General features: G+C 39.0%; 1 protein-coding gene across 10 annotated transcripts in view; it reads left to right on the forward strand.

Annotated features, from left to right (window-relative positions):
• Positions 1-26,328, forward strand: part of UMAD1 (UBAP1-MVB12-associated (UMA) domain containing 1) — a 177,170-nt gene that overhangs the window by 12,809 nt on the left and 138,033 nt on the right. For 7 of the 10 annotated variants that reach the window (XM_070424324.1, XM_070424336.1, XM_070424325.1 and 4 more), the window contains one exon: positions 6,019-6,115. In XM_070424324.1, coding sequence (XP_070280425.1) covers positions 6,034-6,115 — 82 coding nt within the window. In that variant the 5' untranslated portion in view covers positions 6,019-6,033. Of the gene's footprint in view, positions 1-5,842; positions 5,901-6,004; positions 6,116-16,605; positions 16,650-26,328 lie in introns of those variants that run through there. The other 3 variants (XM_070424332.1, XM_070424327.1, XM_070424334.1) reach the window with 3 other exon arrangements.

The raw sequence follows: 26,328 nt of genomic DNA on the forward strand, positions 1-26,328 counted from the left end.
AGATTTTAATTTTTTTAGCAGCATGAAATATAAATATTTATTGGATTTGGGCACAAATATGAAGAAAAATATGTGTGTGTACATACATTCTCGTCTATTGATCTATCTATTGATCACACATAAAATTTCAGTTTATGTGATATATTTACATTATTTAGTAGTCTGTTGAAATTGAAAGAAGATAAGCAAGTTGCAAAAACGAGGTTGCCTTAATCCTTTAATCCGTTTGTCATGGGAAATATTTCTTAAAAGGTAAGCCTTAGAATAATAGGAAAAAATAAATCTATAACTTGCCTTACTCTCCTCCCCTTGAGGGCAATAGGATCTGCCTGCCTAGCAGCCAGCTAGTCCTGTATGTGCAGCCTGTGTCTACCATGAAAACAGTGAAGCCACTGTTCTTTTATTTTCAAGTTTTGTGTGAATCCTTAGAGAAAAGCATTTTTAAAAAAAAAAATACAAAGACTGTATCTGTAACATATACAAAGTGGATTAATAGGTTTGAGACAGTTTCTGGAATAATTGTGAACTACAGTATTTGTGAACTACACCATATTGTAGTTCACCCTCACAAGTTTCCTTGCGCCCCTTTGTGATCCCTGCCTGCACCTCCCCATTCCCCAGGCAACCACTGGTCTGCTTTCTGTCCTTATACATTAGTTTGCATTTTGTAGAAGTTCATACAAATGGAATCACGCAGTATAAACTCTCTTTCGTCTGGCTTCCTTCACTCAGCTTAGTTTTGTTGATATTCATTCATGTTGTAGCCTATCTTAGGACTGCATGCTTTCTTCTTGCTGAATAGTATTATGGATATGCCACAGTTTGTTTATCCGTTTATCTGTTGCACATTTGGCTTGTTTCCAGTTTTTGGCTATTACAAAGGAAAGCTGTATAACATTTGTGTACAACTGTGGACATATGCCTTCATTTTTCTTAGGTCAATACCTAGAAGGAGAAGGTCTGGGTCATATGGTAGGTGTATGTTTATGTTTTTAAGAAACGACTAAACTGTTGTTCAGAGTAATTGTACTATATCACACACCTACCACAGTGCACAAGAGTTCCAGTTGCTCCACATTTTTGCCAACACTGGGCATGGCAAGCCTTTTCAATTTTAAATATTTTATGGGTGTGTAATGGTATCTCATTGCATTTGCCTATTGACTGATGATGTTGAGCATTCTTTCATGTTTTTTGTTGTTTTTTTTTTGCCACTCACATGTCTTCTTTGGTGAAATGTCTGTTCATGTCTTCTGCCCAGTCTTTATTAATTTGTTTTCTCATTAGTGAGTTTTAACAGTTCGTTATGTTTTCATATACACACATCTTTACATATTTATACACACACACATCCTATATCAGATTTGTGACTTGCAAGTGTTTTTTCCCAGCCTGTCTGTGGCTTGGGCATGTGTATTCTTTATCTCCCATGTCAGGCAGCTTCAGGATTCTCATGTTTGAGAATTAGGAGGTATTATTCTAAATCGGCTACTAGCTCAGCCAGGCAAGAGTGCTGTTGCTAGATGATAATGTATTTGTCAGAATAAATTTTGGTAATTTTTTTCTGTTTATAAATGTAGAATTTTCTCACTGTAGACAATTTAAAAAATACTGATAATTATAAGCAAGGAAACAAGACGAGAATACGCTTGAGAACTCCAAGCAAAAGAAGCCCAAATGTCAAGGTCATGTGCATCAGAGCATGCGGGCTGGGGCTTACCATACACTAGGCCTGGGGCAGCAGGACTGTTACAGGCCTCCTCCACTTGGGGATGAGGCTCCAAAGTGCCTCTGCCTTTTGGTGAGGGGTGCCGCAGATGTGGGAGGTGGGGGTTGCAGTTTGTTTACCCTAAATATAAGTCGAGTGCTGCATTTGCAGTGCTCCGTCAGTATCTGGCCTAAACACTTAATAAATGTTTCTAAAATAAAAAGTAGGTGCAGGTCTTGAACACAGGTGTTGAGGAAGTCATAAAGGTCTTCAGAACATAGAGCTGAGCAAGGCTGGGAGGGTTGGGATTAATAGAGACAAAACATGAAGTGTTTTTGACTAATATTGGGAAATGTATTAAAGTCGAACACAAATGTCCTAAGAGCGAAAGGCTCCTTCTCTCTGGTGCTTTATTGATGAAAAGCATCCAGTTTGGGTGCCAGAGGGACTTGGTGTAAAATTCTAGCACTGCTACTTCCTAACCACTTGAACTTGGACCAGTATGTCACCTACTTCAATTCTTACACTTTGTGAAGAATTGTAGAGATCTTACATAAGACAGAGTGTGCAAAGCATTTTGACATATTGTGGGGTTTGCAGTTAATCCCCTTTTCCGTCCCACTCTCTAGCCTTTAGCAGGGTAACTGAATCTGGCTGCTGGAGTGGGGACCTACCCATGCGCTTTCCCCCCGTGAGAATGAGCTCCCAGGCGGGAGATCTTAGCATGGTCATTGCCAGCCCTCCCAGGATAAATGTTTCTTACACTGTGTGTGTTTTTCAGTGACATGAAAAAAATGTCAAGGCATAATGATAATTTGATTATAGATTTTAGGGTCTCAGACACAGTCTTTTCATGCATGGAGCAATTCCTGTAGACTGACTTGAGGTTCCTATCATTAATGTCAGCAGCAGAATTGATCATATAAGGGAATCTTGAGACTTGTATTGGAAAATTGACCATGTTTCCAGGGAAAACCTTGAAGTGGGCCATTGTAGAGGAAGGAGTTAAGATGATGGTCAGGTTGGCAGGATACTAGGTGTGAGGATGACTGGTATTTTTGTAACCGTTTTAGAGCTGTTTCCAATGGCTATTTGTAGGAAACCAGTTCGTGCTGCATTCTGAGTTCTTGTTACTGTCTCTGCTACCTTTCTTATTCCTGACCTGTTTTCTCCAGGCCTGGAAATTTCTTGACTCTTGAAGCCTAAATTATCCCTCCTCTAACTTTGTCTGGAATTTTATGATGCTCTAAAGGGATGGAATATAACATTATGCATTGCCAGTAAGTCATACTTTCAACAAACTGCTGCAGCCTGTAGATGGTTTCAGCTTTATGTTTTAGGTCATGAAAAACTTCAGTGCTTCACTTAATTACTTAAGTAATAAATTCCGTACAATATACTTGCATTAAAAGGAGATTCTGGCACTACAGCTGAGTTTGGTCTGGCTTCCCTAACAACATGTCTAAAATTGGGGGGGGAGGGAGGGGTGGAGGGCTTGAGAATGACATACCAGAACTACGTAGTGTTTTCCGTGTTGGTTCCAGGTCTGTTTCGTGACCAGGCATTAAAAGGTATTGGGAATTTGAGTCCTTTCTGTTCAAAGACTTTTCTTTCTACATTAGAACAGGAACCAATTTTTAAAGGGCCTCTCTTCCTCTGGCCACAAAGCTCCTTGTTCTAACAATCTAATGGCACGTGACAGGTGAACCAAGCAAGCGACATGGCCACACCTACCTCAGGAGGGCAGACGACTGCAGTCCTGATCTGTCTCAATAAGGCGAAGAGCCAGTGAACAGCCCTCATGATTCTGGGGTTCTCCTTTGTGGCCGCCCTGTACTCAGCTTTCTCTCCCTGCCATAGGCAAAGTGACACCCCTTCCCAAGGTCCGTAACCCAAATTGCCCCGTTCAGTCATAGCATCGTGCTCAAAGTTCAGTATTTCTTCACCAGATTCAGATGTGGCACCTCTTGGTCTGGAGACTTCATGAACTAAAAAGACCAGTGTTCTGTCCCTTGTGTCCCCTCCCACCTTGTGGAACTGGGAAAGATAACGCCCATTCAGAAAGGGGAGGGATGGGAAATAATAATAATAATAAAAAACACCTCCCAAAATTGTATGCACACACTTTGAATATTATAAAGGCAGTGTTTACTAAAATACATTTCATTTTCAAAACTGAGCTATCAGTTGTTAAAGTGTGTCTATATTTTGCAGGGACACCCTGTATATAGCAGTCCCAGAGCAGTAGCAATTCTGAAATCCCACTGAACAGGCAGTTTGGGGGATCTCACCTTGGGTTGGAGAATGTTCATTTATTACGCCCAGATTCTGCTTCCTGGAGGAGCCCCCACCCCTCAGTCCATTGTTCTCCATGGCTATTGGCTCCTCCCTTTTTTTTTTCTTCCCTTTCTGGTAACTTCTTGGCTACCCTGAGGTTGGCCCGGAGAACAGGCCTTCGTTGTGGGCAGCTTCCTCTGTCTGTAGGGTCACGGTCCTCTTTTCATCCAGACGGCTGGTTATTTTGGCATCACAGCTCTCAAACATGGCACTCACTTCTTCTCTGATCCTAGTCAGCTTCATGTATCAATAGCCAGACCTATAATTTTGGCTCGATAGAACTTGGCTTTTCTATCTTTCTCATTTACCCCTCCATGTACCTCCCCCTTCTTTACTTATTTGAGGGTATCTTTTTCTCCACCGGCTTTCAGTTGGAGACCCACCCCTTGTCTCTTTTTCCTGAACCATGCATGTATCCTAAGTGAAAGAATGTGCTGAGGGCCACAGTAATCCGCACAGGGGTGTTCATGTGCGGTGGCTGCACCTTGATTTCATCCTTAGCCAAGGTTGAGTTTTAATCAGCTTTTGTTCCTTCAAGGGCCTTCTTCATTTTATTTTTAACTGTTTGGGGTTGAGGAGTTACTTGCCTCTTCCGGTCTTTTAAGTCTGAACTTGAACTCTATTTTCTTACATTCCTGATGTAAACCAACCAATTATTTTTTGATATCATTTCTTTCTTGCATAGGTTTCTCTGATCTTCCTCAGTCATTTTTTTTTTTATCCCATTCCTTGTCTTTTCCTTTTTTCCTTTTGCTTTTTCATCTAATCTTGTTTTCTACCAGTTTCATAGAGGCCATGTCCCCTGTGCTCTGTTGAGGGTGCCAAACTATTTCCAGACTTTTCTTTTGGATCCATCACTATGTCCAGGCAGAAATCTTTGAGGATTTCAGAGGCTGTTCCTTCCCTCGACTGGAACATTTTCTTTTGCACATGGCTTGTGTTTTTTTCTTCTCCGTTTTTTTCACCCCTTTAAAAAGTGAAATCTGCCAGATGTGTTTTCTAACAGCAAATAGGCTCCCTTACCATCTGGATCTGCAGCCCAGGGCGGGTCGACCTGCACAAATCCCAGTTCAAGTCTCAGTTTCTAGAAGGCTTTCTCTGACATCAAATCTTTACTAACCTTCCCTGCTTGATCTTCTGGTTTGGGTGGAAAATATGGAAACAAAAATGTGGAGCATTTGCTGCCACCAGGATTATTTCTTTCTTTATTGTCTGTTACAGGGCTCTGTTTATAGGGACTGTCCTTAGAGTGTAATGTGTCCTTGCAAGTTCCCTTAAACTTCCTTCCCAGTTGTTTTCTAGGAACTGTTGGCCTTTTTGAATGTGCAGGGATGGGAGGTTGAAGAGGAGGGGTGTGTGTGTGTGTGTGTGTGTGTGTGTGTGTGTGTGCGTGTGTGTGTGGTTTGGGGGTAGCACACAATAACCTCACCAACACAAAGATCTACCCTGATGGGGATTTGAAGTTGGCTTCAGCTTTCCAGTGGCTACAGCTCTTGAGTGTCTGAATCCGATCACCAACTGGAGAGGGCGCCTGACATGCCTTCTTTTTCTCAGGCGGTCTCAGTTCTATGAGCCTCAGGCTAGTTATGACATCCTGACAGGTTCTTTTGGTTTGTTCTGTTTTTCCTTTCCTCAGTCAGTGTATGATTGATGTTTATGTTCAGCGAGATCCTTCCAGGTTGTGGTGCTATCTGTTGATTTTCCTTTTTCCTGGAGTGAGTTCTTGGATTGTTTCTTGCATGTTCAAAAATTGAGAGAAGTTGACAGAATTCACTTGACCCTGGAAGTCCATGCACCTTAATTTCTGGCTTTGTCTTCTGACACCTGGAGAGGAGGGCTCGTGCTTTTAAGTCTGGTAATAGAATTCCTAAAAAGTAGTTATTGTGATATCTTTATATTTGGCTTGCTACTAGAAAGGGTAGGAGTTTTACAGTTTCATTTGAGTTTGACATTATATAGTGTTTCTGTTTCAGATCCTGGCCGCAGCGATGTTTCACTTCTTCAGGAAGCCTGTGGAACCGAAAAAGCCCTCGGTGTCAGACACGGAAGCAGATGGATTTGTCCTTTTAGGTGAGTTTCTGTTAAGAAACGAAATCGCAATTACATGGATTATTTTTCCTTTTAAAAAAATTACTTGAAAATTATAGGATTTATTTTAAAAAATTATTTCCCAGTAATTCCAGAATTAATTTATATTAAATCTATAAAGTTCATGAATCACTTAGAATATTGTCATCAAGTCATACTCTTCTTATAAATTGCTTTGGCCGTGACCTGAAAATCACATTTATAAAATTATCCCGTTTTTCTCTCTCTGATATGCCAGTCAACCTCTTTAGTTGTGAAAAACCAAAATTCATGAAGAATCCTTGATAATTTCAAGTTGTTTTATAAATAGCAAGCCTTGCTTTTTAAATTTGCATCTTAAGTTACATTAGGCATCTGAAATAGAAATATTTGCTGAGTGCAATACACTTTTCAATCTAATGTTAGTGTCTCCTAAATGTTTAAGCCTAGTTTATCTCCTATTGTAAAATTATTACTACTATTTATTAGGATTTAGGTGATTTTAGAAAATATTTCTTTCAACCAGTAGCTATGCTTTTCCCCTGGGGAATTCTGTAAAAGACTCACAAACCTTCCTTCATGTCATGGTGTCTTTCCCTGAGGAGGAGATGTGGATTCTGGTGAGGAGGACAGAACCCAGTTTCCCCCAGTGGCTCACATCCTCTCCCACCTGGACCACCTCCCACCAGATCCCGGCTCCTCTCTGAGATGATTTGCATGCACTCATAGGGGATTTACTCTCTGGGATGTTCCTCAGGTGTCTTCCCTTCCAGAGTCTGGTTTCCAACCTCTTCCTTCATCCTGGCCCAGCCCGACTAGGGTCCCCCTGGGCATCGGCAGGAGTTAAGGGCGATCCTGAATTTTCAGCTTAGACCCTCTGGCAGCCAGGCTCCTGCCATGCCTCGACCCCACACATTCACAGGTCTGGTGGGTGGCTTTCTGCCTCTTCAGGCTTTGTCTGTAGGATCCGGTCCCTTGCAGACAGGACATGGAGGTTTTCTCTCTCCGGCCCTCTTCCAGTTCTTGGCCTGAATCTCCGGAAGATCAGAATAGATTTTCTCCAGCTAAATGTTACCTTAGATATTGCGTCTTCCACAGTCAGGCTCTGGCAGGCCTGTGTGTTTTCCTGAATCTGCTTCTGTGACGTGGGACAGGGGCCGTGGTTGGGGCGCTCAGAGTTGGTTTTTTCTCCAATCAGATTCCCTACACTGCAGGCAAAATAGTGGGGCGCAGTCTGACCAGGGCCAGTGAATTTTCTGAGGAGCCTTTTGACTGGGGTACTGTGGGGTGCTGTGGACACGACTGCTTATCAGGCCTTTCTCAGCATGTCAGGAATTAGTGCCTTGGCTTCCAAGTCAGAACTGGCTCTGTCAACCCCAAGTTCCTTTTTTTTAAAAAAAAATTAAAATCTTTATTGTTGAAAGTGCTACATATGTCCCCTTTCCCTCCCATTGATCCCTTATAGCCCTCCCCCCACTCCAGGCCTTCACCACCATATTGTCTGTGTCCATGGGTTATGCATAGATGCATACAAGTTCTTTGGTTGATATCTTCCCACTCAGCCACCAACCCCCACCTTCCCTCTGAGATTCAACAGTCTGTTCCATGCTTCTATGTCTCTGGATCTATTTTGTTTCCGTTCCTTGAAAGCTGCCAATGTTGCTTCCCTTTCACATCATAATGTATTAGCCTCACTAACAGAAAAACTGCAGCGATGTCTCTGGTCTTCTGTGAAGTTTCTGCTTTCTCAGGAGTTTCACAATAAATTCCTCTCTCAGAAATATGCTTCCACAAAACCTGATTTTTCCAAACTCTGTTCTGTATTCTTGATTTTAGAACACCTCTGTCGTCTTAACATAGGCAGCAGACCTTGCTTTTTCCTGTGTTTCATGGTTAGTAATCAGTATTATTCCTTTTGTTATCTAGTAACTATTTAAAGGATGTACGTTTAGAGAACTAAATAGACATAAGACAGATTAGTAGGAGAAAAGCATACAGATGTTTACATGTCCATGGCAGCCCTCATAGAAGAGTGAAGACCACAAGAAGTGGTAAAAACCCAAGTGCTTATATGCCAGGTTGAGTAAAGAGGCAGTTGTGGGGAAGTGACTAAAATATGTGGGGAGACTAGTGGCAGATCAGAGTTATTTTAACAAGTTCTGTCTCTATAGTTCTCTTGGCCTCGACTCCCCATCTCCGGTGATAAGAATGTCTCTTTCTTCCTGGCATCTTTCACATGGGGGTTTTATCTCTTGCTTTCAGTTCAAAATTATCCTTATGCCAAAGTGGCACATTTTTGGGGTGGTGTATCTGCCACCGTTCACCATTTTGGGCAAGTTATGTAACCTCCTGGGTGTCATTTAGCTTCTCTAGAGAATGAACATGATAACAGTACCCACCCCATAGGGTCGCTGAGGGGATTCAATGAGTTAATGTGTGTAAATTGCTTAGGGAGTAAAGTGGTGGTATTCTCTCTCCGCATACAGGTGAGGACTTAGGTTTTCCAAGTTCCTCCAGCTAACACATAGCAGATCTGGAATTAGCCCAGGACCTCAGAGCCTACCTCCTGTCCTCCTAAACACTAAGCTATCCATTTTTTAAAATGTCACATTTTTAAATGTCATCAAAAAATGTCATTTTTAATTTTAAGACATTATTGACATTTTAAGATTAAAAAAAGAAATTGTGTTTTTTATTGTTTAAAAGAGAAAGTACTGATTTTTTGTTGTTATTTTAATAAAGGAGGGTGGTATATTATTGTTCATAAAGTTTGGGTTTAAATTTTGATTACCCCCCCCCAATTTTTACTATTTAATACTTTAAGTATATGAAAATATTGCAGAAGTCTGTAATCTCCTTAATGAGGTTGAGATTGGAAGACGGTATACATTGTTTAGTTAGTAAAAAAGGAATCCTTTGACAGTGAAGGACTTAACTGAATTGACTGATAAAAGTCAGGATGGATTATTAGGAATATAGTTCATTATCTTTAAAAATAGAATGATAATGTCTTCTTTTAAAAAAACTGATTTGTTCTGCTGAGTTGCTCTTTTTATCACATGGTTCTATACTGACATGTACTATATCTGCTGTAGTCTCAGAGCATACTATGGAAAATTTTTTGGAAAATGTCAAATAGGACAAATACTAGGTATGAAATGCTATTATTAACATGGTCCCATACTTACACACGTGTATTTTGGTTATCATGTGTTCACATAACTTTCTTTGTCCTTGTGGCAATAGATAACATTGCAGGCAAATAAAGGTATATGATTGCCTTTGTGTGTTTATCTATTAATTTCTAAATGAGGCAACAAACTAAAGACTTAGAAACATGATTATATTATGGTAACAACTTCTTATCAATATGTAGTCTACAGAATTTTTTAGATTATCATCTTACGTGGCCTTTATAACCTGTTTCTCATAAGGTCAGAGTAAATTATGTTGTTAAAAGAATAAATTATCTATTTTTTTCCACTTGAGAATACCTTTCCCCTAGGCAAGCTTTCCTGCTTAACACAAATAGGTCTTAGGCCGCAGTTATTAGATGGTGTTGCTGAGTTGCTAAATTCAGGGTCAAGCAGAGCTTAGGCACTTTTGTTGATAATAGGAATATCTGGGCTGTTCATATACAATTAGCTCACTTTGGGATGGAACACTTTTTCTCTGTTGAGGTTTACAAAGACTTTGTAAAATGTCAAGTGTGCTAAATAAGAATAAGGGGAAAAAACAGCCTGGTAGAAAAACATCCTTTCCCATGTAACCAGCTCCTATTCACATAAGAAGGTAAAGGCTATTCATTCATTCAGTAATGAAGTTGAAGTAATCCTCCAGGGTACTCATTTTACACAAAAACAAATTGCAGTTACCATTTGCAGCACTGGGTGGCGATTTTTCTTAGTCTTACCACGGTTTAAAACCCCAGCAAGCATGGTCCTATTTGTAGTCCCCAGAGTTTTCTTCTGCTATGACATGTTTAATTGTACTTTCAAGGCATCATCTTTAAGTTGATTACAAATTTGCTATTGTAGTGTGCAACATCATAGTTACTTTAAATTAAGATAAAGGGGTATCTGTTGCTTAGATGTTGGCATATAATTTTTTCCAAAACTAAGACAAAAGCATGAATTAGCTTAATATGCTATAGCTAAGTGAAGGAAAAATAGCAGCAATGAAAAACCCCCCACAGAATATAAAATTAAAAGGAATAATTTAGGTTACTGTTGTGTTCAGTGACACTGTTGACCAGATGTTGACTATAACTTTGAAGAATGAATTGGGCAAGCACAATTTCAGAGATTAAAGGGATCGGGTTTCAGTTCAACTGAAATTCATCATGTTTTTCAGAATATGCAGGTGCTTCTTAAAGTAGGGCCTAAGAACTTCTAGTTTCCATTAAGCTAATTATTTTGTAAACCTCATTGAATTTAGGATCAGAGTTTAGTAATTCACAACAGTTGGATGTCATCTTTTAAGTACTGATGTTGAAATATGTGATTTAGTCTCACCTTCTGTTTTCCAGGTTAAACGATAAATCAAATTTTGAAAAGTAGTGGGTTATTTTTAAGATCATTACCTACTGTATTCCTCGTCCTGGGAATCATTCAAACCATGTACACACACTAAATTCAACTATCATGTTTTTATATGGAGCTTTTTAGGAAGGCTTTTCATCTCTGTATTCTTTCCTTTATTTAGAAGTGGAAATTGAATGGTGCACAATAAAAATTTACATTCCACGGAATGAAGGACAGTAAGTCACTTTGATCATTTGTAAGACTGAAGGCTTTAATTAAAACAATGACAAAAACGAAACAGATTTTCAGCATGTGCTTCCTATTTTTACTCCCTGTTCATAAGTATACCAAATCTTAAAAAAATAGTGTTTATGGATTAAAAAAGCAACTTACCCTCTTAACATCCCTTTACTCAAATATTTGATATCCACAAAAACTCACACGACAATTAATTTACTTTGCAATCTTTGTGTTTTTACTCTTGACCTTGCAATTCTAAAGCAAAGTGTGCCAGAATTTTTCTTTTTTTTTTTTAATTAAATGTATTGGAGTGACATTGGTCAACATGAACATACAGGTTTCAGGTGTGGGTTTCTGTGTTTCAACTAACTTCATTATGCAGTTGCTTATTTCCCATTAAGAAATGTAGAATTAACAGAATTTTCACATTGTTGGTTCTTAATTCTGGTTCACCTGTTAACAACAGGCACTTCAGAGATGAAAGTGTCAGGCAAGGCTATCCCGTTGCAGCGGGGAGAGCGGGTACCGCCCCAGCCTTATCTCCTTGGATGTACAGAGTGAGGGCAGGGAGAGGTGCCAATTGTACTGTGAGGGAGAACTGAGCCCTCGGTTTCCTGCAACTTGTGAGAAAGTTATTCATTCTTACTGGGGCTCAGTGACTCAGCTAACTCAAATGCAGATCAGGGCTCTGTTTCCCTAACTCGGGTTCTAACCCTCCTGTGCAGCAGGGGGCACTTTGAATATATACTGGTGCTGAGACCACATCCCTACACTCTGATTAGATGGGCCTGGGATTTGGTCTGGACATTTTTTTAAAAATTCCAGAGTCCCCAGGGTAGTCCTTGTGTGCATGCCGGGCTGAGAGCCACTGCAGTTCACTCTCTATAATTTAGTAATTGTACACCGTCCAATAATGTGTTTAAGACACTTCGCAAAAGACCTCATAAAAACACGAAGTTACAGTTTCTCTTCCACTGTACCTGAGCCATAAACAAACAAAAAGCAAATAAAACCCCAGAATTCCTAGGTTAAACACACTTCCTCTCAAACATTAAACAGGCAAAGAGCAGAAAGCTTCACATTCTAAGAAATGGAATCCGTTTCTAAGAGTAAGAGTAATTAATATACTTGGAACCTTAACTGTGTGTGTGTGTGTGTGTGTGTGTGTGTGTGTGTGTTTAAGTCAGTAGAGCAGTGGGGAAGTATTTTATTAAATTAATTATACAAACGTGAATGCCAGGTGACCTGTGATCTTTTTCTGTCTTAGCCGTAGTACCTCTAGATGGACTTGAGGTAAAATTATTTGACAGATTAACACCCATAAACTTTTCAGGGCAACTCTGAGCTCCTTTTTCTTTGAACTAAAACCTTCAGGCAGTCATATTTTTAGGATAGCTATTTGGGGGTAATTGGCTGGTTTACTACGGTGCTGTTTCTTTCAGTAGGGAAGACAAAGTTAAGTATGCACACCATACTACATAAATGGAGTCTCCTCTACCGTTTCCCTGGAGCTCTCTAATGCTCTATCCACATCTGAGACTGTTTATCTGAAAAACTGTGATGACTGCCTTTTATATTTTAACTTAAAGTTTATTCTTAGTCCTTTTCTGTTGAGGAAATAAATAATGAGAATGAAATTTAAATAAAATGTACACAGTGTGAGCATGGTACTTTGTACTAGTCATTCATGTAGGGTTGGAAGACCTAAATATTTTCTTTCTGGTAATCTTAATACCACTCCAGTTGTCTTTTATATGTAAGTGGTTATGTTGTTCAGCTTCTATTTTTTCCCCCTTTGAATGCAACCAAAGCACATTTTGAAGGGAAGAATTCCTGCTGGGTTTACATATTAATCTTCCTAAGCACGAATTTATGAAAAATTTAAGCATCTTGTTGGTTTATTGTATCATGATAGAATTATGCTGTTACCCAAGGATATCTAATAAACCATACCAGAAGAAAAACAGCTCAAATTAGTGTGATGTAATCCTTTCCTATTGCAGAGTCGTCGAGTGAACATTCTGGATGTTCACCTGCTCTGTCCCAAGCTCTCTGCTCCTTGTTAAAGATGCTGCAGATTCCTGGGCCTGACCATACCTAGGGAAGCAGTCTTTGGAGCTGTAGCAATGCAGGCGACTTTTGTGTGTGTTGATATTTATATTTGGGGATTGTTGGAATATTTATTTTATTCATTAAAGTTTTTAAATTGATTTGAGAGAGAGAGAGAGAGAGGGAGAGGGAGAGAGAGAGACACACACAGAGAGACAGAGAGACATGGATTTGTTGTTCCACTTATTTATGCATTCATTGGATGATTCTTGTATGTGCCCTGACCAGGGAACAAACCTGCGTCCTTGGCGTATTGGGATAATGCTGTAACCAGCGAAGCTACCCAGGGCTGGAGTACTTACTTAATAATGGGCGGTAGAAGAAAACCTTCCAGCTGGTGAGACAGACTGTGTAAAGTATGTCGATTCAGAAGAATCTGGGGTAGTTACAGGGCCAATACAAAGTTCTTGGCTACCTAGAAAGGGTTTATCAGGGCCACAGATGAGAAACGAGTCTAGAAAGGTGGTTTATTGTTGGGCCTTGTGTGTCATTCTGAGACATTAGAATTTTATCTCACTGACAGGAACTATCAGATTCCTGTCCATTTTAAGTCAGTGAAGCAGTGTTTTGTTACTTTTTTTATCAGAAATTTATTAGCAGTTTTTAAAAATATATTTTTATTGATGTCAGAGAGGAAGGGAGAGGGAGAGAGAGAGAGAGAAACATCAATGATGAGAGGGAATCATTGATCGGCTGCCTCCTGCACGCCCCTTTCTGGGGATCGAGCCCACAACCCGGGCATGTGCTTTTGACTGGAATCGAACCATGACTTCCTGGTTCATAGTTTGACGCTCAACCACTGAGCCATGCTGGCCAGGCTATTAACGGTTTTAAAAGCAGATAATTGTTCGTTTCACCAAGATTGAGAATGATTATTTTCAATAACTGATTGCAGCATCGTCTCCTGAGTGCATGAGTGGAAAAGTGTGCAAGTATACTTGTACCAGTTTGACAGGCTGAGACAGCAAAACAGCAACAAGCCAAATGCCTTGCATTATGGTATTAATGACTCAAGGAGTCATTGCTCTGAAACCTTCCAGTAATCTAAGTTAAATGCTCAGCTCTATACTTACAGAACAACTTATTTTTATTTCTTGCCTTTATTATTTTCAGATGCACAAGCTGAAAATATGGTTGGCAGCACCAAAGGAAAACTGTAACCCTCAAAATAGTTTGTTGATGGATTGCTTGAAGGAGTTGAAAACTGATAACCAGCCATTTTCCTTGTTGCTCTCACTATGTTCGGGGTTCTTAGCCATGTTGTATTTGGGGGGCTGAGTGCAGTGTCTATAAGCCTCCTGATATTATAGGCAAAAATTTGTATTTGTATTTTTTTTCTGGGGAAAAGGGTCCCTGCATTTAATCAGATTCTCAAAGGTCTGTGACCCTCAAAAGGGTAAAGAGCCATTTTTCTAGATGTTGCTACATATATCAATGATCACTAGCCACTTGGGCTGTGGTATCATAGCATATTTTATTTTAATGTCAGTGGTAGCGTAGTCATTGTCAGAAATGGGTTACGTATCATTGGCCATTTAAAAAAATATTTTATTGATTTTTTACAGAGAGGAAAGGAGAGGAATAGAGAGTTAGAAACATCAGTGAGAGAGAAACATCCATCAGCTGCCTCCTGCACACTCCCCACTGGGGTTATGCCCGCAACCAAGTACATGCCCTTGACCGGAATCAAACCTGGGACCCTTAGGTCCGCAGGTCGACGCTCTATCCACTGAGCCAAACCGGTTAGGACTATCATTGGCCATTTTTGCTAGTTCGGATTCAGGAAATAGAATGACTTTAGAGCAGCTAAATAAAAATTAGGAATAATTACTATAAGGTAAGATACACAGCAGACAAGATGTCTATAATGAGGATGCAATCTAAATGGCAAGACATACTAGTACAAAAATAAAAATTTAAATAACATTACAAAACAATGATATCAAACACTTAGGGTGTCTGATAGGATGACTTGCAGCATGACGGTCCCATACAGTTATTCGTTGGTTGTTTCTCTGTCCGATCCTGTCACCCTTGTATGAGTGTTTTATTTAGGGCATGAAACTGCAATTCGTTTTTTCATTTAAAAAAAGGCAAATGAGAATGGAGATGTACAGATCCCAACCAGTGATTGGAGAACTTTACTCTTGTAGTAAACACGTACCAGGACTTTGTAATGACAGTTTGCTCTTGGTTTGCCTGGCATGGACCTCTCACTATGCTGCCCAGGATGTTTTTCTGCGCCCAGGCCTGCAGCCCAGGGGTTCCCTGTGCAGAGAGCCTGGCCTGTTTCACTTTATCTACATCCTGTTCACTCTTAAAAGCTCAGATGAAATTTTGTCGCTAGGTCTCTACAGTCTCTAGATAGCTCTCTGTTTGATCTCATAATGTCCATTTTCTGCTATCATTTATTTGCTTCTTACTCACATAGTGTCTTGTAACAGCTCCTATATTATTGTTCGGTAATGCATCTTGTCTGCTGTGTGTTTTACATAATGGTCAGCACAGTGACTTCCATGAATAGATCCTCAGGCCACATACTGAGGCTCTACTCCAGGTTTGGGAGTGACTTCTAAATCATTTATATTTGGTTAGGAAACCTGGTGATGTCTTCTGTTAAGGTATTTTTTTCCAGTGAAAATACTTCGTTGTTTAACTTATGACACCTATCACTTGGACTTAAATTGTTATATTATAATTTTATTTATTATATTAATGCCAGCTGAGCTAAGCATTCTTAGCAGGTTTGCCTACCCAAATTCATTACCCCTTCTTCCACACTTCAAAGTGTTCACCTCCCTCTGCATGGCCATGTGTTTCTGGGGAGACTGGCTTTACTCCCAGCCCTGGGGCCAGTTCTCATTTGTCTAAGCCAATAAGGGTGGCCCAGTCCCCTTGTCAGAGATTAGTTTCAGAATGGTTCCCTGTGACAGTTCAACTAATTGGATGAGAAGGAAGGTTGGCTCAGGGGCTCATGGGGAGATAACGAAGAGACAGCTTCCTCTTCCCCTGATGGTTCCTTTAACTGGATGAAATGCCTGATGAGGTGGTTTCCATTTTTGCCATCCTTGCTGAGGACAGGAAACCCAAGACGGAGGTAAATGTTAAAGACGGTGGAATAAAATGAGAAAGCAACCTGGTCCATGATGACATTGTTGAACTGATATGTTTACTGGTCTGAGAACTGGTGAGATAATGAGTTCCCTGGTTAAAGTTAAGCCACTTTTAGATAGGTTTCTCTTATGTGCAGCTGAAGATGTCTAGACTGTGTGACAGGCATGCTTGTAAGGTTACATCTTTCTTGTTAATTTTTTTTTTGGTAAAGCCCCTTTTAGTTTTTAATGTCCAGACTTCATGGAATATCCCCTCCCCTCCCTTCTCCTTCCCTCCCCTCCCCTCCTTTCTCCTCCCCTCTTCTCTTCTCCTCTCCTCTCATTCTTCAGTTGACATCCATATAAAGTTTATATTTATGTCCTCCAAAACTCAAGCTTTAACCAAACAATGCATGGAAATAGCCTGGAGTCACAGTTCAGATGAAGAGAGCGGACTGTCCCATGGAAACATCTTGAAAGATATGTCTGGCAGCATCGAAAAGGATGTGCATCTTGGACATTGTTGGTACCCAGGGAGGCCAACAATGTGGTGGTGAACAAGCATATTAACTGGTGGGTGACCAAGAAACTAGTTTAAGATACTGACATAATAGTTTACTACTTTCCTGCATTTTTGTAATGTTGTACAAAATTGGTTGCTATGTTTGGATTGATGTTCAACACATTGTAATTTTCCCCTTTAAAGCACTGGGAAATAGGCATTTTCTCACACATCCAATTTTCAGGAACAGTTTGATGTTATAGCAAGAGATATCTGTACTAATCTGGACCAACTATTTTATTGTCAGCAATCCTGCTGGTGCTAATAGTCTTCAACTTAATATAATCTTAAGATAATATAGTCTTAAAGCAATATGACTCACATATCTTTGTGTTACATATTTAGAAATGTACCATTTCCAAAAATGCTAAAGGCAATAAATGAAATCATAATCTTTTTTTTAAACATGAAAATTTTGGAGAAAACTTGAAATGTATGTTTAGTTTTATCACCCCAAATTTATAGTTCTAAAGTCGCTTTTTAAAGTTTAAAACAAATTATGTTTTTAACTGAATTGCATGTTAATCATGCTCAGTTTTCAAATTTTATCTTTATTATTTCTTAAACTTAAATTCTTTTTTGTTGACTGTATTACATATGTCTCCCTTTTTCCCCCATTGACCTTTCCCTGGCCGCTCCCAACCCCCAGCACATGCCCTTACCCCCTACTGTCTGTGTCCATTGGTTATGCTCATATGCATGCATTTAAGTCCTTCAGTTGATCTTTTACCCCCCTTCTCCTCCTCCCCTGTCTTTCCTCTGAGGTTTGATGGTCTGTTCAATGTTTCGATGTCACTGGATCAGTTTTTGTTGATTAGTTTACATTGTTCATTACATTGTTCATTATAAGTGAGTGAGACCATGTGATACTTATCCTTCTCTCACTGGCTTATTTCGCTTAGCATAATGCTCTCCAGGTCCATCCATGCTGTTGTGAATGGTAAGAGTTCCTTTCTTTTTACAGCAGCGTAGTATTTCATTGTGTAGATGTATCACAGTTTTTTAATCCACTCATCTGCTAATGGGCACTTAGGCTGTTTCCAAATCTTAGCTATGGTAAATTGTGCTGCTATGAACATAGGGGTGCACATATCCTTTCTGATTGGTGTTTCTGGTTTCTTGGGATATAGTCTTAGAAGTGGGTCAAATGGGAGTTCCATTTTTAACTTTTTGAGGAAACTCCATACTGTCTTCCATAGTGGCTGCACCAGTCTGCATTCCCACCAGCAGTGCATGAGGGTTCCTTTTTCTCTGCATCCTCGCCAGCACTTGTCATTTGTTGATTTGTTGATGACAGCCATTCTGACAGGTGTGAGATGGTACCTCATTGTTGTTTTTACTTGCATCTCTTGGATGATTAGTGACTTTGAGCATTTTTTTTCATTTGTCTCTTGGCCTTTTGTTCTAAAGTCACTTTTTAAAGTTTAAAACAAATTATATGTTTTTAACTGAATTTCTTGTTAATCATGCTCAGTTTTCAAATTTTAAATAAGAGTTTTTAAAGGAAATGATAAAAAATTTATTCTATTGTTCCATGTTTAAATTTTTATTATCAATTGAGCTATGATTGATAACATTCTACCATTAGAGGGTGGGAGTGATATAGTATATCATTTTTAGGGCTGGAAGGACATCTTATGGATAATTCTAAACAGCCTCATATGTGAATATTTCTGATTGAGAGTTGCATACTCAGAATACTTTAAAGTACATAAATTTCTTTGTTTGCTTAGGAAGGTCAATATAGTGTAGGAATATAGTATAGAAGCTACCTTATATAAAATACCAAATTATGGTATGAACCAATTATAGTAAAAGCATTGCCTTTAGAGTGAGATATAAATGCCTTTCTAGCCTGTGGGCATCTTTTCATTGCTAGCATTGGGTTAAATGTACCACCACAAAAATTCAATTACGATTCCTACCTATTATGGAAATATGCGAATGCACCCAAATATATTTTGATATTCTCAGTTCAGATGTACGTAACCGTTTTCCATTCCCCAAAGCAGTGCCGTTTCTTTCTGCTGTTTTTAGGTCTCCAGGGCGGTGCGACCTGGAAGCGTGTGGAGCTCCAGGTGGCACACAGACCTGTTTCTCAGGTGGTGTCCTAGGACTGGATAGTTTGTAGGAAAAAATAAGCTGATGGAATTTCAGGTTTTCCGTTAGAAATTTCTCTTATGTTCTAGAGAGAGAGCCAACATTAAGGTTACAAGCGGGTATTAGGCAGATAACATGCATGACTGAGGAGCAAATGGTCATTAAAGGGGCAATTTGCAGAGAGGCCATCACACTTACTTGTATGGCTGTTTTGTTCTTTGAACTTTTGTAGTGGGAGATGTTTTTATATTCTCTTTTATAAGCTATAAAATAAAGTAAACTGGACATTAACAGCAATTTAAACTTAAGGGAACTGACCATATAGTTTGTATATAATTTAAAATATCAATACTTCATCATGTTCTGCCAAGAGCATTTTGTCTTCCAGGCACTTCTTGACATTCACTGTGTGAAAAGATGACATTTTATAGGAGATGGGAACTCTGCTGCTTTCCCCCCCTCATTTTGTGGAGATCTGGTTACTTTGCTGGGTCACAGAGTCCTCATCTGGAGAATGAGAGACTAAATTAGATTTTTATTTCTAAAGTTTTGGTTTGTTTTTAATAGTTAAACATTTCAGTGATACTTTTTTTGTTCTGTATATTTAAAGAGACTGACAGAGTCCTCCATGTATTCTGACCTCTGTTGGAATAACCGGATGGTCCTGAAGTGTTTTCTGTTACATTGAGCTCTTTTTCAGAAGGGGCCAGTAGTCAGTCCATCAGCTGCCAAACAAAAGTCAGTTTGAAGATTTTCTTTTAGTTAAAATGTTATCTAGGCAGTAGCCCCAATTTAGCCCTGACTAATCTCTTGTTAAAATACTCATGAAAACAGAGAAAATCTTATAACCATACCAAAACTTAAGGGTGACAGACAGGTTAGACTGAGCAAAAACTAGCTCATCTTCTATTCATGGTACAGTGTGTTGAGAGTTAGTTACATTTTAAAAACATAGAACTTGGCCGTTCCTCTCGAGCCCTGGGGTTTGTTCTGTGAAGGAAACAGAGTACTTTGTTCCCTATTCCTACACTTCCCTCACACACAACCATCTTTCTTTTTTTTTAAAAAAAATATTTTTATTGATTTCAGAGAGGAAAGGAGGGGGAGAGAGAGAGATAGAAACATCATGATGAAAGAGAATCATTGATCGGCTGCCTCCTGCATGCTCCCGACTGGGGATCGGGCCTGCAACCTGGGCACATGCCCTTGACCGGAATGGAACCCAGGACCCTTTAGTCTGCAGACCGATGCTCTATCCACTGAGCCAAACCGGCCAGGGCACAACCATCTTTCTTCATTCTGGTAAACAGCTGGTCAACAAGTAGAAGAGGGATGGGTGGTGCTGGATGGCACATTGGGAGGGAGGTATAGTTCCCACCTGTAAAACAATGTAGGCAGGAGTAAAGATGAAATGGGTGCCAGTATCAGTGATGTTGAAAATTTTAGTTTTGTAAATGTACTCCTGAGGGCCAGGCGGTAGCAATAAGAGGAAAAAAGACATCCCAAGAGAGGAGCTCCACTGGGCGAACGCCTGGGACAAACATGCAAATGGACTGAGTGCTGTGTGTACCAGCCTGCCTCCAGCTGGTGGCTTTTTCTTTTTATTGAAGTGTAATTGGCATACGATATCCTGTTAGTTTCAGGTGTGTATCACAGGGAGTCAATATTTATATACATCACAAAATGGTCAGTCACCACAATAAGTCTAGTTACCATCTGTCAGCATACAAAGTTACAATAGTGTTATTGACTGTATTGCCTGTGCTGTTCATTACGTTCCCATGACTTATTTATTTTCTAATTGGAAGTTTGTACCTCAGCTGGTGGAAATTTATATTTGCACAATCTTTCTGCAAGACACGTTGGCAATACCTATCAGAAGCTTTAAAGAAATAGATCCCCTTTTCCTTAGAAATGCCACTTTTAGTAATTAATCATCAACACATAAACAAATGCAGTTGATAAGGTGGTAGGTTCAGCATGAACCTTTATGTTGTATATAGTTTATGTGTCTAAAAGTCTCCGGGAAGAAAACCACTTATTTACCTATGGACTTCGGATTGCAGGTGATTTAATTTTTTCTCCCTTTGGTTATTGTATTTACCTAATTTGATGAGTGATATTTACTGTAATGAACATATGGTAGTTGTATAACCCCAAAGTCAGAAGGAGCCCCAAAGGGCTCTGTCCCTGAATCTTTGATTCTCTCATGGAAACTGTACTTCTTCCAAAAGCAGAAGTGCATTTTGCTCTTTCTACAGGATTTGCATTGTGCTTCTTCCTGTTTTCAGTTCACCAAACATTTATTGAGTAAACTATTTATACTGTTAGTTTCTCTTAAAATATTTATATTAATACTTATAAATATTATTTGAATAGATTCAAGGCCAGAGTATAATAAAGGAAAATCTAATTTTAAAGTTGTCATTCATTTTGCAATAACTTAGCAATTTATTGCCTTTCTCAGAGGAAAAATGTCTTGGAGAAAGAAGTTAACCAATTCTTTTTTAAGTTTCTTTTTCGTGTTTTCCTGAGTGTTCACAATCCTTTATTCCCTAAATACCTTCATGAAACCAGCATTTCTAGCATATCAGGAGGCATTCTTAAGATCAATTTTAAAGTGAAATTTCATTGTATTTAAAAAGTTGTTTATATCAAACTATCATTTTTAATGGACTGCATAAATGTGTACATTCTTTTATTAGAGTCTAATTTCCAACAATTTTAGTAATATGAAAGTGAAGACTTATGTTCCTTTTTATAAATTATTTTGCACGATGTTTCTGTGGAATTTCAAGTTTATATTTATACTCTAATCGTACTGTGACATATATGATAATTTTTTCTCTACAGTGGGTTTTGTATTGATTATTTAGTCAATAAAGTTAAAATCATGCTATTTTTACACAAAAAAGGTCTTTCTCTCTGGGGAATGAGATCTCTCTTTTTTGTTGCCATTATTGTCAGTTGATCTGGAATGCCTGATAATAATTTGTTGGTGTAAGGCACCTGAGTTTTATTTCAATTGTCATCAGTCACTTGTAGCAAATATAGCAAAAAGTTTAATTAAAAAACAAAAACAAAAACATTTTGGTTTTTTTCTGTATCTATAGGGGAGCACTGTTAAGCAGTCGGAAGTTTATCTCTGAGTCATACTTGAACATTTGGAAGAAGGAATTAAGTTATTTTCCAAGAAGAGTAAAGCACCATTGTTTCCCACCAAGTTGGCATACAGTAGTTTACTTGCCATCAACATTTTCCCCACCACAGTTTACTGCAGACAGAATTTTCAAGCCCAGCCAACTTTAGGATTTGACTTAAATAATGGTTATGTTCTATTAGATAAAGAAAGGATGTGGAGAGAGAAAATTCTGCTATGTCCCTACATCTTTTTCTTGACCTAATAAGTTGATTTTTACTCTGATTCTTTAATTTTTGTTACATGCTTCTCAGCCATGCTCTGTCCATGTTACTTTGAGTTATAGAACTTCATAAATGTTTAGTCTCAGAGCAAGAACACTCAGGCTTTTCATGTTCTTTGGCATTAGCAGCTGTAACACATTGAATTTCTGGCAGTAGAATTTCTATGGACAGAATCTGACCCCTTGCCCCGTGGCCCTGAATAAAGAAACCTTGCTTGTGAGCATGTGTACCTCAGCCAAGACTTCGGCTCTCATTCTAGGTAGACCCAGCATCTTATTTTTTAAAAAAAATATATTTTATTGATTTTTTACAGAGAGGAAGGGAGAGAGATAGAGAGTCAGAAACATCGATGAGAGAGAAACATCGATCAGCCGCCTCCTGCACATCTCCTACTGGGGATGTGCCCGCAACCCAGGCACATGCCCTTGACCGGAATCGAACCCAGGACCCTTCAGTCCGCAGGCCGACGCTCTATCCACTGAGCCAAACCGGTTTCGGCTCAGCATCTTTTTTTTAGGAGAGGGAGAGAGATATAGAAACACTAATGATGAGAGAGAATCATTGATTGGCTGCCTTCTGTATGCCCCACACTGGGAATTGAGCCCACAACACGGGCTTGTGCCCTGTGGATGCTCAATAACTGAGTGACACTTGCCGGGCGACACAGCATCTTTTAAGTCTATGTATGTTGAGAGTTAATCAAGTATCACTGTTATTTTTCCACATCTGTCTTCTCACATGATCACAAATGTTTATTATAAATTAAGCAGCATTATTCCCATTATATTTTATACACTCATAGTTGGATTTTGTAAGGTAAGAATGTGAAAGAATGAGATGGATTGTCAACCTTTATCTACATGAGGATCTTTTAAACTCCACTGTATATGGGTGTCTGATAAAACTGTTACAGTATGATTGCTTTTCTGCTTCAGCTCATATGAGATTCACCGGTTTAGAGCTGAAATTTATAGGAGTAATTAGATAGTTTTAAAACATGGTCTGCTTGGTGAAGTATCATGATAAAGATAAGTTGGAAAAACTACATGGAATTTATTAGATGTGTATTAGCATAAAATTTTAATTTTGTAAAAAAAATGTTTTAGAAGATCCGAGGTTAGCCACTGGAATTAACCATGAGGCCTGCTTGGAAATAGAATAACTTGTGGTATGCATTTGGTAAGTGAAATTGTGGAAATTCAGATCCCATTTGACCATGGGAAAGTGTGTTTTTCCCTCTCTATTAACTGATGTCATCTGCTTGAAATTTATCGATCTCAAGGCTCTTCCTCATTTGTTGCCAGTAACCCTCCCTCATACAGAACAAATGACTCACAAGTTCAAGCTGAATAAAACACTCTGTAAAGATTTTCTGCCTCTTGAACTGCTCAAAGTGGGTATTGAGTAGTGGGCACTGCTCCTTGCCAACTGGTTTACCCTTAATAATTCCATGGGTTAGGGCCCTGTCAGACCAGACTCAAATGTAGACACTCCCATTTTTTGTTTAAGCTTTCCTCTTCAGACATTCCATCTGCAATCTGTTAAGAACAACATAATAAGACTGGTCACAGATTTATTGATTTTTCCTGGGCATTTGACTATGTGAAGTGTAACTGGCTATGACTAAGCTTAGTGAGCTCAGTAAAAAACCTCTCCTTGCTCCGGATTCTATAGAACGTCTATAGAATTTTCAATGAGGGTAAATCAGACTGTTTTGTTCTTCTATATATTCTTAAAAAGTCTTATTTTTCCACCCATTAAAATCTTGATGAGCATATACCTCTTCTCAATAAATGCATACCCGAGTCTTTGCTGGACTGAAGGGAGAGATTAATCTTTTACAACAATGCTGATTGTGTAGGGTTTTTTTTGGACAGGTCTCTTATTGTCTAGTACTTCAGTCTAATTTTGCTTTAATATTAGAATCATCAAGTTTGCCAGACAGTTGGAATATTCAATTCGCTTATCTCTTAAATAGATATCATTCACTTCATCTTTTAAAAAATATATTTTTATTGATTTCAAAGAGGAAGGGAGAGGGAGAGAGAGAGAGAAACATCAATGATGAGAGAGAATCATTGAATGGCTGCCTTCTGCACGTCCCGTACTGGAGATTGAGCTCCCAACCCAGGCATGTGCCCTGACAGCAATCAAACCCGGGACCCTTCAGTCCACAGGCCAATGCTCTATCCACTGAGCCAAACCAGCTAGGGCTCATTTCATCTTTTTAAATTAAATCCATTGGGGGTAACATTGGTTAATAACATTTTATTAATTCCAGGTGTACAACTTTATAATATATCTGTATACTCCCTTGTGCATTCACCACCCAAAGTCTTGACCCTCTTTAAATGTTCCTTAAGGTTATCTGTTTAAGACAGGTATCTTATGGGTACCTTTTAGAGAATTTAAGAAATGGCTAACATAAAAGTACAATTTTAAGAAATTATTATGGCCTCTCTCTGTGGCAGTTCTGCTCAAATTTTTCTTCAAACTTATCCTAATATTGAAGGAGCATAAATATACACCCCCTAAAAGCCTTTGGGTTGGGCACTTAGCTTTAAGGAAGTTTTTCCCCTTTGGAGCTGATGTTATCTTAAACTCGAGTGCAGATTGAGCAAAAAAGAAGAAGAAAACTCGAGTATTTCTCACTCAGTGCATAATATAGGTGTGATTATTTTAACATAAAATGCTTTACATTATTTAACATCAAACAGTAAATTAGATGTCAAGAGATTTGCTGTGTTTTTCCTTTGTTGTCATGTATCTTCTCAGATGCCTCATATGCTCCTTGGGGTACTCTTCTTCCAGTTTGAGAATTATAAATCAAGTTCCTCAGTTGCTTAAATGATTCTGTTTAATGAGACCAGAAGTGTTTTGGAGGACAATTTTGGTATTCCTTCAGCTCACTTAAGGGCTGCTCAATTGCCTTTTTTGGAGGGGAATTGCTTGGAGTGGATTCCTTATCAGGCTGAGTCTCTATCAATTTGACTGTCAGCGTGTACAATTCAGCACTTGATTAGAAATAGAGAATTTCTGCACTTCAGGTTCTTGCCAGAAAATATTATGGATCTTTTTGTTATCAGGTTCTTCTCAAAATCTCAGTAACAAGCAATATATATATAATTTTTTTTTTTTTTTGGTGGAGATGCTGGGGAGTAACAAGCAATATTAGTGGTGGACTGCCTGAAAGATAATTCATTCATTACTCAAAATATGTCATCCTTTTTTGAATATGGACTGTATGAGAATCTGATGAAAAACACCCATGTATCCATGGGCCCAGTATTTCACCTACAAGTTCAGGAGACTCATAGAATCCTTGTAAACCATTCATGGATTTCCAATAAGTTAATGATTTTTAATAAGTATTTATTAAATGCCTACACAAATACTTACTGAGTGCCATGGTATAGACACCATGCTGGTAAGCACTGAGAATAAATGTATCTCTGATTCTGAAGAGATTTTATTTATAACTAGAGGCCGATGCACGAAAATTCGTGCAAGAGTAGGCTTTCCTTCTCCTGGCTGCCGGCACCAGCTTTCCTCTGGCACCCGGGACCCAGGCTTCCCTCCTCCGGCCACCGGCAGGCACCCGACACCTGGACTGGCTTCCCTCCGGCCCCGGCTTCGTCAGGAAGGAGGTCCGGAATGACGTCCAGTCTAATTAGCATATTACCCTTTTATTATTATAGATGAATTGTTATAAGCTTCAAGTCTTTTTTGTGTGTGAAATTAATGAAGTAAGATATAGATAGGTCAATTTTTTGTGAGAAGGTTGCAAAATAATAACAATTCTAATTTTTTAAGTAACTATGGAGCATTTTCTTTAGTGGTTTTTTTTTTTTGGTAAGTATTCTGTAAGTGCATTTCCCTCTTCATTTCCGCCATTAATTTCAACCAAATTGGTAGGTTTTGATTGAGAAATGTCTGTAAGGCGACTTTCAGTGTTTTTAGAACCTAGCCCTTTCCTTAGAAATCACTTCTTCAATCAGACCACCTGACTTAACAAAAAGTGTTTGAGATGGAATCATTGCAGACTTGATTCTGTCTGAATATTTTTCCTATTTTGTGGTATATCATATAACTGGAGATCCTGTTTGGCCAGTTCAGTCCAAGCTTTTGACTATCAAGTAAGCGAGTTGTACTGTGGGTGGTGCAGCT

Source organism: Myotis yumanensis, unplaced genomic scaffold, assembly GCF_028538775.1.
Source record: "Myotis yumanensis isolate MYYU_CA2020_CCGP unplaced genomic scaffold, mMyoYum1.0.hap1 SCAF_9, whole genome shotgun sequence".
NCBI classification, from domain to species: Eukaryota; Metazoa; Chordata; class Mammalia; order Chiroptera; family Vespertilionidae; genus Myotis; species Myotis yumanensis.